This window comes from Barbus barbus (genome assembly GCF_936440315.1).
Source record: "Barbus barbus genome assembly, chromosome: 14".
Classification (NCBI taxonomy): domain Eukaryota; kingdom Metazoa; phylum Chordata; class Actinopteri; order Cypriniformes; family Cyprinidae; genus Barbus; species Barbus barbus.
This window is the reverse complement of record NC_136742.1, coordinates 9969625-9990226: the sequence shown is the minus strand read 5'-3', so window position 1 is coordinate 9990226 and position 20602 is coordinate 9969625. Positions and strand designations below refer to the sequence as shown.

The following is a 20602-nucleotide window of genomic DNA, read 5'->3' as shown; positions in this document are numbered from 1 at the left end:
CATCTAGAAGAGAAGATTGATCTGATGAGTAAGTAATGCTTCTTTTTTGCATTAGTTAATGTGTTATTGTGACATAAACTTGAACACAAGTTGGGTTGTTCCCAAACATCATGATGAATGCTACGTGTAGACCATGTTTATTATTAATACTTTGTTCACAAATAGATTTTAATAGCGTGCTAAACAATAATAATTAGTTTCTCAGTTATAAAATATCCTTTTTTAATGGTACAAAGTAACCACTAACATTAGCAAATAATAAATGAAAAATTGATCATGAATGCAGTATTTTCCTGTCAAGATGGTAAACAGATTTGACAAATCATAACATGTTTCGGTAGTGACTGCACATTTTCGGTTGCGACAGTAATGTTTTGGTAGCGACCACATCTCATTATAGATTTTTAACTCACATACTAAATTTTAGTTTATTTCCCCCCAAATAAAAGATTTAGTGTTCTCTTTTGTCACTACTGAAACAATGATGGCATGTTTCGGTCGAGAATGTTACGGTAGTGACAATTTTAGATGCTTTTTGGCCCAGCTCAAAGATGCTAATCAGCACATTGTTACCTAGCACAGTTTTGAACAGTTGTATGCACATAAAAACGACATTTTATGGAATAACACCCCCCCCCCCCCCAAAAAAACCCAAATGTTTCGGTTGTGATTGTTTCAGTAGTGACAATTTTAGATACTGTTGAACCTAGCTCAAAGATGTTAATCAGCACATGGTTAGCTAGCCAGGTTCTGAACAGTGGTACACATAAAAACTAAATGTTATGGAATAACACCCAAAAAAGTGTGCTTAATTGCAGAAAAAAGGTGTTTGGAAGTGGCATTCCTTAAAGTTACACACTGATTTTCAGACTTTTGAACACATTTATCTCAAAATGATGGGGCCTATGTAGTTAAAATCAGTCTCAGCCAATGGACTAAAACATACACTTTCAATTGTGATGTTTTATTAATACAATAATATAATTCTCTTCTTGTTCATAATGTTGCAAACAGTAGTTATAAGTGTATTTATAGTCATGTGTGTATAATTATATACAATACAAAATAAACATTCCATAAAAAAATTCTAATACAATATTTCAATTCCAGTACTGCTTTAAATAAAACAAAAGAAAATTAAGCATCACAACTAAAGTACTCAAACAACATATTTAAACTATATTAACACTGGCAGAAAGTGACCAAAACCTCATCAGGAGGCAGTTCCAGTATTATCAGTTTTGAATTGAAAATAATTCTAAATAGACAAAATGCAATGTTACATTATATACTAATGCCAAAAATCATCCAGTCTCTAATAAAAAAAAAAAAAAAAAAAATTGGTTTTAACTGCAGGTAACACAGTCATTAATATTTCAATTCATTATTCAAGAATATTGATTTCAGAATATAGTTTCCAACTCCAATAGGTTGTTGGTGCTGAAGGCCCAGTCAAGCTTAAAGAGAGAGAGAGAAAAAAAACACAAACACATTCATATTTTTTTGTTAGATTCATATGGCACATATGCGCTATTAGGACATTAAAAATACTACTATAGTCGATGTACCACTGCTGATTGTCCAATACTTGGCACTCTATTAGAAGGTGTTTGAACACAACATTAGGACAATCATTGAAATATCCTTTATAACCCATCTCAGGATAAATAAAGGCCTTTGTGATTACACTTAAAAACACTTACCACTGCTGCTCAGGACCATCAAAGATGCCAGGATTGTGTCCTCCATCACACCATCTGTGCTTCTGGTTAAGGATTCTATTACAACAAACAAATCTACAGTTACAAGCCCAATTTTATTTTAATCTTTCCAATGCCTTTCCACTACATTTCAGATGTTGCTTAATATTACATAAATCTAAAATTTACCCAACACCGCTTCATTCAGCAAGTTGGATCCAAAACTCTTGGTTGATCTGGTGCTCAGTTTGTTGGCCTTGTTCTCATTATAGTGGTGAAGGATGTTCCTCGTTTGAAACAGATGTGTTGACGGCAAAGACATGTTCAAAAAGTAGTCGTTCTTCTTCATTTCAGCAAACAGTTGCTCTGAAATCTCACTACTGACTTTGTCAGCCAGCTGAGGCACGAGGGTGAGCTTCCTCAGAACATCTCCATCTGTGCTGCCTTCATGAAAACGGTCACAAAGTACGTAATGATCAGCTGAACCCGTCACTGGGTGACCGTGAGGATCTGTCCCTCTGGTTTTTTCATCCAGCCAGGGCAGGGACACTTTCAGCTGTCCACATCTGTCCAGTTCTTTGTTAGCTTGAGTGGGTTCCACCAGGCATCCTTCAAATGGAGAGAAAGGTAAAGTTTCTGGTGCCCTTAGATTGGTGTGTTTTGCAAGAGCCTGTGCAAAGTCATAAATTATGACATTAGGCATATGATGCCATGATAACAGCAAATCAGCAAAATCTTGAGGACTTTCAGTTCGAAGATTGCATTTTAGGGAGTAAACAATTCCACAGGGGCACATAATCACTCCCCAGCCTCCTAATAAAGACAGAACACAGAAGAGAGAGAGAAAAAACAACAACAATTGAATAGGTTAAAGGGTTAGTTCACCCAAAAATTCACCCTCCATAGACAGCAAGGTTCCTTACACGATCAAGGTCCAGAAACGTAGCAAGGAGATCGGTAAAATAATCCATGTGACATCAGGGGTTCAACCGTAATTTTACGAAGCTACGAGAATACTTTTTGTATGCAAAGAAAACAAAAATAACGACTTTATTCAACAGTTTGTCTCCTCTATATCAGTGTAGCGCCATTTTGGAGAATATACGGTGAGCGCAAACTGCATACGCTCTTCTGTCTTATGGGTTTGGAACGACATCAGGGTGAGTAATTAATGACAGAATTTTCATTTTTGATTAAATTTTCAAAAATGAAAATTAGCCTGTTATATTATTGACTTTCTTCTTTCAGACTAATCCAATCGGAGTTATATAAAAAATTGTCCAAACACGTTAAATAAACACGTTAAATTAAGTGTGCGCATCCATAAAAAAATGTGCCTCACACGGCTCCGGAGGTGCAGTGCAGGCCTCCTGTAGCAAATCCATGCGTTTTTGTAAGAAAAATATCCATATTTCAAATGTAATAAACACTTTTCTATCACTGCGGAAGCAGTTCCAGCGGATGACGTAGGACGTTGGCATTGCGTGATTAGTGACGAATGCATAGAGAGAACAAAACAAAATGCCGGTCATGAATTAGAAGTACAAACCGAGGATTTGTAAAGAAAAAATGTCAGAGGATTTCGATATAAGCCAAGAGGAGACTGGTTTTACGGCTTACACGTAAGACAGTCAGCAGAACCGAGAGAAAAATGTTTATTACATTTGAAATATGGATATTTTTCTTACAAAAACGCATGGAATCGCTACAGGAGCCTTTATTTATGCCCCTGAGCCGTGTGAGGCACGTTTTATTATGTATACGCTTGGTATAGCGAGGACAAACTCTAATTGGATTCGTCTCAAAAAAGAAAGTCATATACACCTAAGATGACTCGAGGGTGAGTAAAACACAGGCACAAGAAAATATCTTCTAATATTTAAATCTAAATCTTGTATTAAAATATTTGAAATATTTTAAAATACACTAAAGCTTGGAGTGTTTTTTTTCCAAAAATATTTTATTCTTACATTCTACATGCATTAAATTGATCAAAAGCGATAAAAAATTGTATAAGGTTATAATAGATTTCTATTTTGTACTATTAATAAAAGAATCTATAATATTTTCACAAAAATATTAAGCAACAACTGTTTTTAACATTAATAATAATAAGAAATATTTATTGAGAACCAATTCAGCTTTGCCGTCACCGGAATAAATTACATTTTAAAACAATAAAAGTTTTTTTATTGTAATATTTCACAATATTAGTGTTTTATTGCATTTATAATAAAATGAATGCAGTCTGTGAGAGTTTCAAAATCAAAACAAAAAAATCTTTCTGACCCAAACTTTTGAACATGCATTCTTTAGAAGGTAAAAAGTGTTTTTACAAAAGCTATGAATTACTAATTCATAAATATTTAATGGGGAAATAAAATTGTTAACTATCTTTGCCTTGTCATTTTTTTTTTTAAATGTTAGAAACACTAATTAATTCCACAATATGCCTTTATCACAGTCCGCGTGTCGTCACATCCAGCTCCGATTAGTAGCGTAAAGGAATTTCCGCCTGCTTTATTGTCAATGGACAGATGCCAGTTTTGTGAAGAAAATTAAACTAATTTAGTTTAGTTGAACAGTGACGCAATAAACGTTAATGTTAAAAATGCGTATTTATACCGATTCCAGACCATGTATCATGTCATCCTTCATTTTAATGTGTAACATGAGCCTATCTGAGCGACGCGACTCTCTTTATACAACATATTCCTTTGTTTCATAATACTCAATTAATTGTTGTAAACTGAGAGTGGTGTCTTTAGAAGATGAATATATGTGCTGAATTCTACATAAATAATCCACAACAATGCCATGCTATGGGCCCAGCTGTTGATAGAGGCTGCAGCGGAAGTTCTTTTACGCTACTATTTGAATCTTCCGCTTTTCGAACGCGGAAGTGTGATAAAGGCCTATACCACACATTTACAGGAATAGAGGTAAACCAGTAGAGCGAAAATTAAACTCACCAGAGGCTCTCCAGATTTTTGAATAGATTTTGTCATATGTTTGCTTGGATTTCATTTCATTACACAATCTAAGAAGGAGATCGCTGCGAGATCCAGTGGAGTCCACATCGCATTCAATGCATAAAGTTCTAATCACATCATCCTATCAAAACCAATATTATTTCATAAATGTTCATTTGAATGCAAATAACTTATTCAAAAACATTGAGTGTTGTTCTACTAATAAAGCAAACCTTCTGTTTGAAAAGTTCTTCTCTGAGTCTTTCCTCAGTAACTGTCATTTTTAAAATCTCTGATGAAGTGTGGATTTTCTCAAATTCCGTGTTTAGCACAGTGTCTGAACGCCGCGTGTTTTTGCCAATCCAAGGAGCCCAAAAGTGATAACTTGGCAGTACTGCAAATGGATTGTGTTCACCATCTAAAACAGCAGAAGAAAAAAAAAATCTGAAGATACATTCTTTCCAAAAGTTTACTATATAGTGTAATATGCATTTTACTCGCAACAAATCCTCGACAGATCATCTCTTTGGACAGTGATTCCCAGAACTCTTCCAGACTGACCTCCCCTTTAAAATTCTCTGGAGGTTTTTCAATGTCATTTTCTGAAAACATGAGTATTTTACTATGACAAGAACAACATGTCAAAAAAGTATTAAAGGATTAAACTGGCAAATGAACAGCATTGCAATTTTTATACCTGATAACGGAGAAGCAGTCTGTTTGTGTGCACCGATGATAACCACCGGAGGATGATCGCCACAGGTGGGGCATGAATACTTGTATTCATGATCTGTGAGGGCTTCAAACTGCAAATAAGCATCCAGCATTGTGTCTGGAGGTGGAAACTCCACTCCTGTCGTAAGTTGTAAAAACTCAACTGCTCTGCTCACTGAAGTATGGACCTAGAGAAAATATTGGTTGATAGCGTCCCCCCCCCCCCCCCCAAAAAAAAGTTCAATCACTTTCAACATTTAAAATGAGCATTTGACAACTCAACACATTCATGGATTAGTGACAAAAGTATTCATGATAAGGAAAATGAATAATCTATTTTAAAAAACTTAGAAATGTTCTTAGAAATTAACTCTTTGTATACCTTCTGAAAAAGTAAAAATTACCCCCGGTTTCACAGACAAGGCTTAAGCCTAGTCCCAGACTAAAATGTAAATCTGAGCTGTCTCAACTGAAAGAAACTTGCACTGATTGATCTTTAAACATGTCAGTGCCTTTGTTGTCTCAAGATGCACACCAAATTACTTAAATGTCCTAACTGAACTATGGCCTAAACCTGGTTTAACCTAAGACCTGTCTGTGAAACCAGGACTTAATTTGATATTATTACTGTACTTAAGTGTGTTAGGAAAGTCATTTTTTAAAACTTGTTTTTTTTTTATAATCTGAAGAATACTAAAAGTGCACATTTAGTATAATTAAGTGTACTTAATATATATATATATAATATATAATAATACACTTGTTGACCTATTATATATATTTTTTCTGCTTGTCAGTTGGACCACACTATGAATTGCCCCCCCACCCAAAAAAGGTTAAAATATTAACCAGTTTTGCTTAGATATTTTTAAAGAAATAATAATAAAAGATTGTCAAACTACTTAAGGTTTTATTTTCAGTCATTTCTCTCTCTTAATGATGCTTTTGTTCATTATAATGACAGTTAAACTACTTTAATATATACTTTAGAATAAATTAATATATAAAGGAAAAAATAAAGTGTCATGCCACAGACCCTCATCAAGCTGAAGATTACCTGCAGAAGGTTTCTCAAAGTTAAACATAATGGTATGTCAAGTATGATGTGATCATTGAAGTTATGGAGGCGATCTTTCCACTCTTGATAACGATAAAACATTCCACACTGCGGGCACTGCTTACAGTAAGTGGAGATATCTAACAATTAAAACAAGCATACATTACAAAACAAAGTAACTGAATAGCACACAAGCATACGGTCAATGTAATCTACCTTTAATAATGCACCAATTGGTCAGGATTTTGGCGTTCGGTGTAATTAGCATAGGATCACTGAGGAGCACATCCCCTGGACATTCCTGACACACGGTTTCATTTGCACAAAGGTTTTGTGGGTAATCTTTGCGTGGCGATGGCACCCGCATATCTTCAGGAACAACAGCAGGTATCTTCTTGTTCTGAAGAATGTAATTCACCATATACTTCAATCCCAGACCTTTTGGTGGATACACATGACTGTTGTCTGTAATGTCCTCTTCTTCTGAATGTGGCTTATGCGGCGATCCCTCAGTTCTGAAAAGCTCTCGCTGCGTTTGAAACAGATGCCATTTGGCGACATATTTGTGCAGACATGAACGTCGTAGTTTGGTACAAGGACAGTGCCAAGTGTCTAATTTTGTGTTATATACAACCATGACACGACCCAAACGACTATAAGACGATACATTGGGTTCAAAAACCGAAATGAACTTTTTTGCTGACGAGATCCCAATTGAGGTGTGAGCAGAAAGCGGTATGCAGCTACTATTAGCAAGCTGTTGCAGAGCGAGGCATTCTTTTTTCTTTTTCTCGCTGAACCATTTTCCTCTCACCATCTCAGTTAAAATGTCTTCCTGCAGCGAGACTTGTTCAACCAAAGACTTGCAAAAGCTCGCTGCACTGATATGCATGCACTGGTACGATGTGATGCCGCTCCTCTGCGCAACATCTATGTTAATCTGGCACTCGTTCGATTCGCAGAAGACTCTGTTGTTTTCTTCCAATGTATGATTTTGGACGTGAAGCGGGATGCCGTGGCCTTTTGCAACTTTGAGAACTGCAAATATCCCATTTGTCTCATCTATACATTGGCTTGTAAGCTGAAATGTCTCACCGATGTCCAATACCGACTGATCTGTGTGTTTGCGCTCCATATGTTTTGGTAGGTTGTTTTTATTGATGAGGATATTGCACGATGGGCATCTTTTTTTAATAACAGGCCGTACGCGAAACTTTCCTGCTGCTGTGGTGGTTGATGGTGTGTCTGTGATCGTCAGAGCAGTACTGGTGGTTGGCGGTGTGTATGGGATTGAAGGAATTGACTCTGATGTATCGATGATTGATGGTGTGGTTATAACTGTCGGAGAGGTCACTGGCGTACTGGTGCTTGACAGCGTTTTTGAGGCTGATTCTGAATTCGGATTATGCTTACAGACTTGTAAATGGTTTTTAAAATCGCCTCTCCTAAGAATTGTGGTTTGGACAGTACATACAGTGATAATGGAGTGATGCTCTACAGCCCAGTCCACATCTGTGAATAATGAAATCTTAAAACAAAAAAACAAAAACTTGCATATTAGTAAAATATATTTATACTTCACATAATATATATATGCATGTGTAAAGAAAATGTTTATACCTCCATGGACAACTGCTTTGTTACAGTGGCTTTTCAAGTGTAATTTGACTTTGTCTGGTCTGCTGGGCTTAAATATACTGGCCATACAAAAGGGACAATGAAAATTGTTGCAGCATTTTGTGCATCTCTCCAACTGAGGAAATTTTTGATCTTTCTGAATGGTAATATGTCTCTGCAAAGGAAAGAAAAACAGAGTTAAGATGACATAGCTAGGGTTTTCTAATCAGGCACTGAATAGAGCACCCATTAAAGAGATAGTTCACTCAAATATGAAAATTCTGTCATCACTCAGCCTCTTGTGTTTCCCATAATAACCCATAATATTTTTATTTCTCTTGAATGGTTAACACAAATGAAGATAATGTTAATGTAGGTAATGAAGGTAACCAAAACCATGATGCTTCAAAAGTCCATAAAGAGATTGAATCGAGTGTTTTAATCAGTTTTCTAAAGAAGACACAAATGCTTCAGGCTTTTATTTACAATTACACCTTAATCAATGCACATACAGTCATGGCCAAAAATATCGGCACCCTTGGTAAATATGATCAAAGAAGGCTGAGAAAATTAATCTGCATTGTTAATCCTTTTGATCTTTGACTTAAAAAATTCACACAAATCTAACCTTTCATTGGATATTAAGAATTTAAAATGGGGGGGGGGGGGGGGGGGGGGTATCATTATGAAATAAATGTTTTTCTCAAATAAACATTGGACACAATTATTGGCACCCCTACAAATTATTATGAGTAAAATATTTCTGAAGTATATTCCCATTCATATTCACAATTTTGAGCACTGCAGGGTGATTATGAACATGAAATTATCCAGCCATGGCTTCCTGATTCACAGAAATATAAATAGGAGGGAAAACAAAGCCCAAATTCCCTTAATCATCCATCAGAATGAGAAAAACCAAAGAAAATATTTCTGAATTTTTTAAATAAAAGATCAAAAGGATTAACAATGCAGATTAATTTTCACAGCCTTCTTTGTTTATATTTACCATATTTTTGGCCATGACTGTATAAGAGCACAGAATATGTGAGAAGCTCAAACATGCTCGTGCCACTGATCAATGTTTATATGTCAAGGAATGGACTTTGAATGGAATAACAGAAATAATTCAAATTTCATGAAACATCTTCATCTGCGTTTTAAAGATAAACAAGAGATTTTTTTTTTCCTTCTTGGTTTGGAACGACATAAGTGTGAGTAAATGGTGACGAGTTTTATTTTTGGATTAACTACTTCTTTAAAAGGTCTGTCACACCTTTCACATACGTTCTTTCTTTAAATTGAGTTAACATCTCATACATAATCTTTTTATCTTTTTCCGCAGCAAAGACGCCTTAATAGCTTTAAGATTGTCCTGTATCGAGATGAAATATTCATAAAAGATCAACCATCAAAACAGTCAAGCATTTGGCACAGTTGACATGAATTTTGCTTTGTGTATATGATATTAATTTAATTTACATAAACATTCACATTTAATTTACAGTCATTTATATCTGCAGTCCCTAAGCAGGTGCAAACAAAAACACAATTTATTAGAAATTACATATTTATATCTGACAGTTTATGAACAAAAAGAAAGGAATAATCATGCTTCCACTTCATGACATTAGGAAAACAAGAAAAAAACCTTGTAACGACTAAGGAAAAGACTTTAGTGTTTGATTCATTTCATTAACGTTACTTTGTTAACTTGCATAACTTTGCACACACACACACACACACACACACACACACACACACACACACTCTCTCTCTCTCTCTCTCTCTCTCACACACACACACACACACACAGAGACGCATGCGTATGCCTTGCAACAGATGCAGGAGGTGTCTAGAAGCTTTGAAAAAACGCATTTACTACAGGATCTGCATCGAAACCAGTTTAATATAATCAAGAAGGATTCATTCCCGTGATTCCGCGCTGGTCGCGTACAAATCAACACACAACCGCACTCTCCGGGCCACCTTTTCCAGCAAACCCTGTTCTGCACCAAAAGCGCTAGTGTTCACCGATAACGCTAAAATGAATAAAACATCACAAAAGCACCAACTTACCGTCGTCCCCGCCATAATTCTGCGCTATTTAGATACTCTGTCCGGAGACCGCTGGCCTAGCCCTGCTGTCCTGAATTTGCTGCAAAATGGCTGCAGTATTTCGTCGTTTCCGGTGTCTTCGTGCTCAGAGGCGTCTGGCTGCTTAGCAACCTGGATCCGAAGTCAACAACAGAAGCAGGACGCGCCGGTGAGTGTTATACAGTGTTGGGTGTAACGCGTTACTAAGTAACGCGTTACTGTAATTAAATTACTTATCCACTGAAAAAGTAAAGTAAGGGATTACTGTTCATTTTTAGGTAATTTAATTACAGTTACTTATAAAGTACTTGCGTTACATACAGTAAATAATTTCAACAGTTCTAAAAGCAATATTGAATTCGAAATCTAAATTTACCGTCTAAAGATATTGAATGCAGCGGCTTTAACCCTCCGCGTGCGGGTGCGTTCACTTTCAGATTTTCCTGATTCACAGAGAAACCTTAAATACTCAAATCAGGGCCGGCACCAAGAGGGGGCATTCGCGGGCAGAGTTACGGTGCCCCCACTTTCCATCCTCTCCCCTTCTTGCTGAACGTGATCGTTTCGAAAGCGAAAGTGAAACCGGTAAAACAGTGCACATAAGAAAGCGATTGCACGCTTTAGCGAGCGTCAGAAACTGCACGCAATCACAGATTGCACGCTTCCCATCCCACCCCGAACCCCCACCACCACCACTCGCCACACACAAAACGTGATTTGTGCCCCCCCCCCAGAAATTCAAATGCACCTCTGATGGAGGTGCCCTGGCGCCGGCTCTGACTCAGATACATATAAGACTAAAATCAATAGAATCTAAAAATCTTGAAGTGTCTACTTGACACTTGAACGAATTCAAATTAAAAACTAATGTTTCTGATTATGCAATCCGTATGAAACTAAAGCAAGGTACAGTCTTTCCCGTGTCTGAGCTCATTATATGCAGTCACCTGCGCGCATATGCCCTCACCTAGATACAAAAAAAAAGTAAAATATTAAGAAAAAAAAAAATCATCTAATATTCATCATTTTTGAAAGAAGACCTGCTATGAGAAATTTACCTCATAAGAACAGCGCGATCTGACATTATGCAGCAGAGAAGATCATTTCTGTAATTTATTCTTTCCTACATTAGTTAACGTGTTATTTTGACATAAACCTGTACAGATTTTACTAGTTGGGCTTTTCCTGAACATCTTGCCAAACTGAAATGTATTGTTTAACTTTTAAGCCTTTTTGTTATTCAGATATTTTGCAGAGTATTTCTATTTGTTAACCAAAGGTGGTTACATTTTTTTCATAAAAATGTTTAAGTATTACAGTTGTTTTAAAGCTAAAAGGCTAAACTATTCTATGTTTGACTCGAATTGAAAGAATATAGAGTTTAATTTCTATTAAGGTTTATAGGGATTTTAAGATGTAGCCTAATTAGCGATTTGAATAATTAAGTTACTTATTGAGTAACTAAGTTACTTTTCAGATAGAGTAATTAGTAAAGTAATTTAAATACAATATTGATGAAGTAATTAGTAACTGTAATTAATTACTTTTTGAAAGTAACTTACCCAACACTGGTGTTATATGACCACTTTTGAAAAGCACATGAAATAATTCTTATGTTGGAAAAAAAACCTACTAACATACTAATTTGCTCAAATTATTTATCAAATTTTTATTTGGACTCAAAACTGAGATAGCAGTTACTGAGAAAAACATTTTTGAAACAACTTCCCCATGTGTGACAACTAATAACTAAATTATCCTTAATTTATAATTTTGTTTATTCTGCATTGTACTACATTAGGATGGTGCATGTTCCAAAAGTGAGCTAAGACTGCATTTTTTATTTTATTTTATTTTATATATATATATTTTGGTGTCCTCTTGCTCTGGTCCCATGGTTATTTTTATTTATTTTTTCCCCAGAAGGCAAAAGACCATGCGTCGCTCAGCTACCAAATCACGGGGAGATAAAAGCCGCACTGATTCTGTCCCAGGTAATGCTGCTTCGGTCCAGCCTGTTGAGACCGTGGACATTGTCCCAGGCCGCCTCACAGAGTCTACCTGGACCAGCATGCTCTCCCAGGAGGAGGGTGAGGAGGTGGTGGTGGATATTATAGCAGAACTGATGGAAGGAGTGATGCACAGATGCTATCAGGTGTATCTACAAAGACAGGTGAGCAGAAAATTCACAAAATTAATGTTAATATGTATATTTATATAGAAATTGCTTTGCAAAAGTTCCATATGCTTGTATGCTACTTTTGGCTGTTTTATTTATTCATAGGATATACATTCACTGGCCACTTTATAGGTACACCTTGCTAGTACTGGGTTTTCCTTCAGAACTGCCTTAATTCTTCGTGGCATAGATTCAACAAGGTGTTGGAAACATTCCTCAGAGATTTTGGTCCATATTGACATGATAGCATCATGCAGTTGCTGCAGATTTGTCGGCTGCACATCCATGATGCAAATCTCCCGTTCCACCACATCCCAAAGGTGCTCTATTGGATTGAGATCTGGCGACTGTGGAGGTCATTTGAGTAAAGTGAACTCATTGTCATGTTCAAGAAACCAGTCTGAGATGATTTGAGCTTTGTGACATGGTGCATTATCCTGCTGGAAGTAGCCATCAGAAGATGGGTACACTGTAGTCATAAAGGGATGGTCAGCAACAATACTCAGGTAGGCTGTGGCGGTTAAACGATGCTCAATTGGTACTAAGGGGCCCAAAGTGTGCCAAGAAAATATCCCCCACACCATTACACCACCACCAGCAGCCTGAACCGTTGAGACAAGGCAGGATGGATCCATGCTTTCATATTCTTTACGCCAAATTCTGACTCTACCATCTGAATGTCGCAGCAGAAACCGAGACTCATCAGAACAGGCAATGTTTTTCTAATCTTCTATTGTTCTGATGCTCGGTTTGAACTTCAGCAAGTCGTCTTCACCACATCTAGATGCCGAAATGCATTGAGTTGCTGCCATGTGATTGGCTGATTAGCAATTTGCGTTACCAAGCAATTGAACAGGTGTACCTAATAAAGTGGCCGGTGAGTGTAGGTTATGCCAATTTATGTTTAAACAGGTTACAGAGTGTAATCATCCAGACAATACACCATTGTTATTTTAGTATCAGTGAGATATTATTGTAGCTTTTTATCAATATTTTTATTTGAATTTTTTTTTATTAAATTTTAAAGTTTTAGTCATTTTGTTGAGTCCGTTTTATCATTTATTTTCTGATAAATATTACTGGATGTTTGTAATTTTTTTTTATTTCAGTTATAGTTTTAGTTACTAACTTTAGTTAGTATCCATTGTTGTTTAACAACATAACAATTTTTCAGCTGACGAAACATCTTTCCAAAAGACTTTAACTAGACAAAAACTCCATAAAACATCTTTGAAAGTTGTGAGTCTTGACAATTACATGATCTAGGACTTTTTTACAGCACAGGCCATTGTAAAGACTGTAAGCCTATCCCTCACAGCCTCATTTTCATCCATGTAAAGTTCAATATGGTGTCTAAACTGATTAAGGTCTATAGGTTTACAGTATACGAATAGCTTACTTACAATGGGAAAGTTTTGAGGCATTTATTTAGCTCATACACAAACTTTCTGTCCTCCAACCAGTTGATACCCTTCTCGGTGTGGTGGGCACAACATAACCTGGTGGAGACGCTAGAATGCCTTCTCCTGAGGAGAGATGAAGGGGATGATCCAGAACATGAACTCTTTTGGCAAGAGGATCCAGAACCTCAGCCCTGTGCGATTGATTGTTGGGCTGAAGGATCTGTACCTGTGCTTCATGCTGCTCAGGAATAGCACAAGGTAAGAAAAGGTGGGATGTAGACAGTAGGGAAATTCTCTGACTTTATGATAACATGCTATATCTTAGGTTTATATGACATACCAAACAGCCTAACGTGAAAAGACTGGTGGACCAGACAGAGGTTTGTTATGACTGAAACCAAATTCCTGTTGCTAACTGTCATTTGTTAACCCAGACATTAAATAAAATATTTATTCTTTATATTAATATGTAATAATGTATTTGATATCTAATAAACAATTTCTGAAGAAACGTGGAACTGAAGACTGGAGTAAAGATGCGGAAAATTCAGCTTTACATCAGGAATAAATTCGATTTTAAAGTATTTTAAAAGAGAAAACAGTTTTAAATAATATCAACAAAATACAAACTTCAAAAGATTAATGTGGGATACTGACTGTACATGATGTCTCAACAGATCTACTTCACCTTCAACCTGCTACCGCTCAAAGTCAATAGAGTGATGATACCAAATTATTCACAAAAACTAAAAAAATCTGACTTCCTTAAAACTCCAAACATAAATTCAAGTTCAAGTCATGTGGGGACATACAGTGGAACGAAATGTCGTGCCTCGCAGGACCACGGTGCTACATAAATACAGACATACAACAATGAAGTAAAAAAACACTATAAACCTATACACAACTAACCTACTGACAGATTTAACTATAAGTGTACTATATAGTATACTTATATAAGTATAAGTATACTATAAGTATACTCTTCCTTATAGTGTGTTACTTCAGGTGGTTTGTACAGGCCCACTCACCTGTGTGTAGCACACTTCCAATTGCACAAAAAAAGTTCCATACAGCTTTTTCTTTGGTGTGGTAAGGTTGGGGTTGGGGGGGGGGGGTGTTTTGGGTGGGGTGTGTTCCATGCTTCAGGAGGTAGGGGTTTGCATGGGGTTTCAGAGGGGGGCGGGGTGGTTTGAGTTCAGGGCTCTCACAGCCTGGGGGAAAAAGCTGTTGAGCAGTCTGGCTCTGATGCTCCGGTACCGTCTTCCTGATGGTAGGAGCTGGAAGAGACTGTGGGAGGGATGGGTGGAGTCCTTCACTATGCTGTTGGTTTTGCTGGAGCATCGTGTAAGGAATATGTCCAGGATGGAGGGGGGAGGGGCACAGATGATCTTTGCAGCTATGTTCACTGTCCGCTGGAGGGTCTTGCGGTCAGCAGCACTGCAGTTCCCGTACCAGACAGTGATGCAGCTGGTCAGCACACTCTCAATGGTGCCTCTGTAGAATGTGGTTAGGATGGGTGGAGGGAGACTTGCTCTTTTCAGCTGGCAGAGAAAGTGTAGGCGCTGTTGTGCCTTTTTGGAGAGTGACATGGTGTTGGTGGTCCAGGTGAGATCCTCTGTGATGTGCACCCCCAGGAATTTAGTGCTGCTGACTCTCTCCACAGTCGAGCTGTCGATGGTCAGTGGGGGGTGGTCAACGGAGTTTCTCCTGAAGTCCATCACAACCTCCTTTATCTTCTCCACATTGAGGGACAGATTGTTAGTGCCACACCATTCAGCCAGCTGTGCCATTTCCTCTCTGTAGTGCGTTTCATCGTTGTTGCTGATGAGACCTACCACTGTTGTGTCATCAGCAAACTTGATGATGTGGTTGGAGCTGAACTTGGCAGTGCAGTCGTGGCTCAGCAGTGTGAAGAGCAGCGGGCTGAGCACACAGCCTTGAGGGGCACCTGTGCACATAAGCAAAGGAACTCAAAGGAAGCAAGTCCCTGTTCCTCTTACAGTATAATTGCCTCTAATGCTTGCCAAGTTTAGTTCTAATTCACTTAAGAACTAAAAAAAATATTTCATTTGGGTCTCTCAGCCTCAAAACACTGACTCATCAAACACAGTTTGGGCCTGAGGTGAGGAAACAGTGATGCCATGAGCTCCAGAAACTCATGAGCTGATGGGTGAACCAAGGCTGGAAAAAAAAAGAAAGTCATCTTACCCTACTATAAATGATCAAAATAAAAATAAATAAAAATAATAACATGTACTGGAGCTTCCCTCTGCGGACAATGTAAAGAAATTTAAGTAACACTTTATTTTAGGGTCTCTTAACTAGTTGCTTATTAGCATGCATATGACTAGAATATTGGCCATTTATTAGTAGTAATTAAGCTCATATTAATGCCTTATATGACCTTATTCTACATCCCTAATCCTACCCAACACCGAAACTTAACAACTATCTTACAAACTATTAATATGCAGCAAATTAGAAATTTATTGAGGGAAAAGTCGTAGTTAATAGTGAATAAACATTCCCTATTCTAAAGTGTTACCGAAATTTCTTACTGCACTTTTTTTATTTAGTAAATTATTGTCTTGTCTGCATTTTTCTGTGACTGTTGTGGCAGTAATAGCAATTAGACCTAATTCATCTTCGACATCTGTCTGTTATTCATACCTGCAATTTAATGAATAATTGAATGAATCCACCCAATGTTACTGCCAACTTAATTTGGTGGTATGCCAAATTAATTTAATTAAGTTTTTGGTTGCATTTTCGTTTTTCATCCGGCCAAAGTACTGGTCATTTTCTGCCAGGATATTATCCATTAATTTTATAGAAATTTCTAACCCTAAAACTCAATGAAGTGCAAAATAAAACACAGTTACTTACAACACTTCAAAAAAAATCTATATGGAAAAAAAATCCTTCATATTACTACTGTACATTATGCCCTATTTTTATGGATTTTGACTGTCTACACTAATCCAAAAAATATATATATAACGCACCATCACCTAAGCGCTCTTCTGTTTTAATGAGCAATTCTATATCCGTTTCCATTCATGATACTGACTCTTAAAGTAATGCAATCAACAGGAACAACAGTTGTCATGGGAACCTCACTGGAACTCAGGGAAAATTAGTCACTGTGGTTTCATGTGTTTTTATATACAGGCTTCTATCGTCAGGGACTCATGAATATTCAGTAAACAAAATCATAGTTATTACATCCTCACACTGTGGTTTAAGAAGTGTGGTGAAATATATATGTGCTAAAAGCAAAAATATGTGCTTTTAAGTTGTTTCGACACATCTGGAAGAATTATGTACATTTGTAGATGGAGCCTATTGCTATTCTGGTCCCAGAAATCCAGACGACAAGAAAATTGGTTTAATGGTTTCAAAAGCCTTGCTTAGCTAGCCTCAGATCTCATCTAAAATTCCCAGTTTACACCAGCGAGGTTGATATATCAAAAACACTTGCAAAATTAATATTGAATTAAAAAAAACATTTTGATTAAATTAGTTTTCATTCAGGTAACTACTTTAAAAATATGTCATAAACATTATTAAAATACCTGAAGATTGATTCAATCAGATCATGTTAGTAAATGTTGTACAGTACTTATGCTTTTGTCACCGATGTAAAGTTTTCTTTACTTTATACTTTTATTCACCAAGGATGCCTTAAATTGATCAAGAGTGACAGCAAAGACTTTTACATTGCTGTATAGTTATTTTAAATATAGCCTACTGATCTTTTGAACTTTTGAAAACATTTATTACGGTTCCCACAGAACTTACATTTTAAAATATATTAAAATAGAACACATTTATTTTAAATCGCAATGATATTTCATAATATTATTGTTTTGCACTTTTTACTAAAAACAGTTACAAATCTTACAACCCCCCAAAAAACAAGTTTACAACAACCTTTGGGGCAACATGGAACAAATGTAACATTCTGACTTGTTTTATTAAATCCAATATTATTATAATATGATCAGGTTTTATTGTGTAAATATTTCAGTATTTACTATTGGCACATACATGCATCCATTTCTTTTCCAAAAGAAGTTATCAAGGAAAACTTTATAATTGCTCCCAGTCATCCTTCCTTTCAATCTGTTTTTTCAAACTAACTATAATATATAAGACAATCATTAGTGTTGGAACCATTATGGAGTAGCATAAACTTCAACCACATCAGCTGGATCCACAATAATTTCCTCCACAAGATGTCACTGCAATACCATAAACAGTCCCCACATGGCAAAACCATGACAGAGTTTTAAACTGACAACATGGAAAGCACTCAGTTACAAAATGTACATTAGTTCAGCTGTGGAAAAACAACCTCATGATTATGAACTGCATGGTCGTTTTATACCTGATTGGATGACACAAACTGTGGTTTAACATTTGCACAAAACAAGCAACATCAGTATGAATGCCGTACGCTCATGTATATTCATGCAAGTAAAGGCCTGTGGGGACTGGAGCGTTCTTGGAAATGGAAACACTGGGTTGGAAAAACATAACCCGCCTTTTCTTTACAGCGATTAAAGACATTCAAGTGAACTAAATAAAGAGCATCGCTGTTAGAAGCTCCTCCAGTCTTTATGCTGATAGACTTAATGTAGCATATCAATCTTGAGTCTATATTACCACACAGGCCTAAAATTAAATGCTAGAAAAGTTCCAGCCAAAATAAATGGAGTGACTCACAAATGCCGGTTCTGTGTCAATGCAAGGATGATATGAGATTAGAAGAATTTTGGGTAAAATCATAAAAAGATATTCATGTAGACTGTGATCTCAGCATTGAGACTCTGATCCACGTGTCTTCCTTGCCCTTCGGCTGCCAAAAATAAGAATGAAGTACAAATGTAAAATGCTTTTATTCCTCATGTGAGAGTAAAATTAGAGCCAGAGGTTCTATTAAGGTGAGTTTGCGAAAGACGCCAACGAGACCTCCCGCTGTTCTATTCTGTTCCCGAAGAATAAAAAAGAAGTTCCAAAACATCTAAAGAACAAGAGTGGCATACTGATGATGACTATTTAAAGGTCTGTCTGCGCTCAGCCATACCTGCGCTGTTCCGATCATTACACTCTCTCATGACCTGATTTTCTAGCTGGTTTACACTCTCGTTTCAACTCTCAGTCCTCAGCGGTACCGAAATTGTTTGGAAATGCCTTTCTCTGCACTGCGGGGATCTTTTAAAAACTCTTTTCCTTATTTTACCCCATCAAACTCTCAGACGTGTGAGTTTACCAACGGTTTTTAATCAGTTTCATTTTTGATTTTCTCAGCGGGGGCTTTAAAGGGCATCACATAAATGTTTTTAGATCACATCTCCTCTTTGGTTGTGTAAATGCCAAATGATAACAATCACAGTTTGATTTGATACTGGCCACGCATCACTTATCCACAATTTGGGGTCACATTTATGTTTCAGGTAACAGATTTAGGTTATAAAAACATTGGAGGATAACTGTTTTGAAATGTTTCCGGAATGTTTTTGTCATGATTAGAACTTTATTTAAAGGTTACAAAAACATTCTACTAACTTTATTTTTACTCAAAGTATAATGTTTTTTGAGAGTTTTAAGCGAAAATTTAAGCGAGCCAGATTAATGGTTTTGTTTTGAAAGAGAGAGAAAAAAAGCATATATAGCTGGACTCGGTTGAGACCAACTAGAACATTTGGTGAGTCCAATGACCAAGTCCGAGTCCAAATACCAACGAGTCCAAGACAAGTCCGAGACGATAGAAAAACGTCTCGAGACCGGACTCGAGTACTACAGCCCTAGTAACCTGTAACCTTTTACATTTGCAAAGTAACCTTCCTGACCATCAACTGTTTGGTTAGCAATGTTCTTCAAAATATCTTCTTTTGTGCTCAACATTTTTGGCTGAACTATCCCTTTAATATTCCAATAATGCTAAAATGTCCATTTTCTTGTCATGATTATAATGTTATTTAAAGATTACAAAAACATTTCTTAATTACATAAGGACGTTATTCGTATGTTGTTCTAAGAACGTTTTCTCTCAACGTTATGAGAACATTCATCACGTTCAAAAAACATTAAAAGGACGTTCCGAAAAAGTTGATCTCAGAACGTTTTGTCAGTGTTTTGTGTTAAGACAAAACATTCTAAAGTAATGTTTGTGGAACGTTCTTATTAATGTTGTCATAACGTTGACAACATTAATTAACAAAGTTATAAGAATGTTCCACAAACATTACTTTAGAACGTTTTATCCTAACATTTATAACTTTTAAAAAACATTAGTAAAAGTTTTGAGAACTTTCCCTATCGGCTGGGTTAAAGAAGAGACTTTTGAGGGAGATTTCCTTAAACCGATCCTTTGCTTGAAACTTCATCGTCAATGCGAATGACATAGGTGGACATGAAGAGTTCTGCTGGTGGTGCATGACGAGACAGACACGATGCTTAGTGTGTCTTGTCACTACTGTCATAAATACAGTATCTTTTCTCTCCATTGACACTTTGTGGAGGTTCAGGTGCGGTTGCAGCACACAATCTGACCTTCATGTCTCCCAGCTGACAAGCATAATACACCCCTTTTTCATTCTTTTATCTGTATGTGTCTATTTGCATTTTTAAAGCCTCTCCAAGACCTGTCAGCGCAAACCCCCACTGTGTCAGTCTTCACTCCCTCACAAACATCTAAAACATGATTAGTTACCTGAGGAGCACAGCTGAAGAGCCAAAACAGTCCAGCACTAACATCCAGAGATGTCATTCTTTTTAAGAAATGCCAGCTGGTGAGCCATTTAAAAATCACTTCCTTCTCTGATGGATCGATTACCTTTTTAGAAAACCCTTCA

At 36.7% G+C, this 20602-nt stretch overlaps 2 protein-coding genes across 3 annotated transcripts; one reads left to right on the top strand and one right to left on the bottom strand.

Moving 5' to 3' along the window:
* Positions 1-933: 933 nt before the first annotated feature.
* Positions 934-10786, bottom strand: LOC306879764 (uncharacterized protein). Of its 2 annotated transcripts, none has more exons than XM_079432944.1 (12): positions 10534-10786; positions 10140-10289; positions 8064-8235; positions 6660-7971; positions 6444-6583; positions 5370-5574; positions 5170-5274; positions 4906-5090; positions 4673-4814; positions 1890-2513; positions 1704-1778; positions 934-1457 (listed from the first exon to the last, which is right to left on the bottom strand). In XM_079432944.1, the coding sequence occupies exons 3-12, from the start codon at positions 8067-8069 to the stop codon at positions 1453-1455; spliced, it is 2799 nt and encodes a 932-aa protein (XP_079289070.1). In that variant the 5' UTR covers positions 8070-8235; positions 10140-10289; positions 10534-10786; the 3' UTR covers positions 934-1452. The 2 variants fall into 2 exon arrangements, with proteins under 2 accessions (XP_079289070.1, XP_079289071.1); XM_079432945.1 differs by having other exon boundaries at positions 945-1457; positions 1890-2309.
* A 1307-nt stretch (positions 10787-12093) lies between these two features.
* LOC306879950 (uncharacterized protein C2orf81 homolog) lies at positions 12094-13991 on the top strand (the record flags this gene model as incomplete). The annotated part of the gene is made up of 2 exons (XM_079433180.1): positions 12094-12330; positions 13800-13991. The coding sequence occupies 2 exons, from the start codon at positions 12094-12096 to the stop codon at positions 13989-13991; spliced, it is 429 nt and encodes a 142-aa protein (XP_079289306.1).
* Between the last annotated feature and the right edge of the window lie 6611 nt (positions 13992-20602).

Excerpts from the sequence above, each read along its gene's own strand:
- LOC306879764 (XM_079432944.1), bottom strand. Across the intron at positions 5,575-6,443 it reads CTTTGAGAAACCTTCTGCAG|GTCCATACTTCAGTGAGCAG; the intron begins GTAATCTTCAGC and ends TATTTTCTCTAG. Across the intron at positions 1,779-1,889 it reads GCTGAATGAAGCGGTGTTGG|AATCCTTAACCAGAAGCACA; the intron begins GTAAATTTTAGA and ends TTGTTGTAATAG.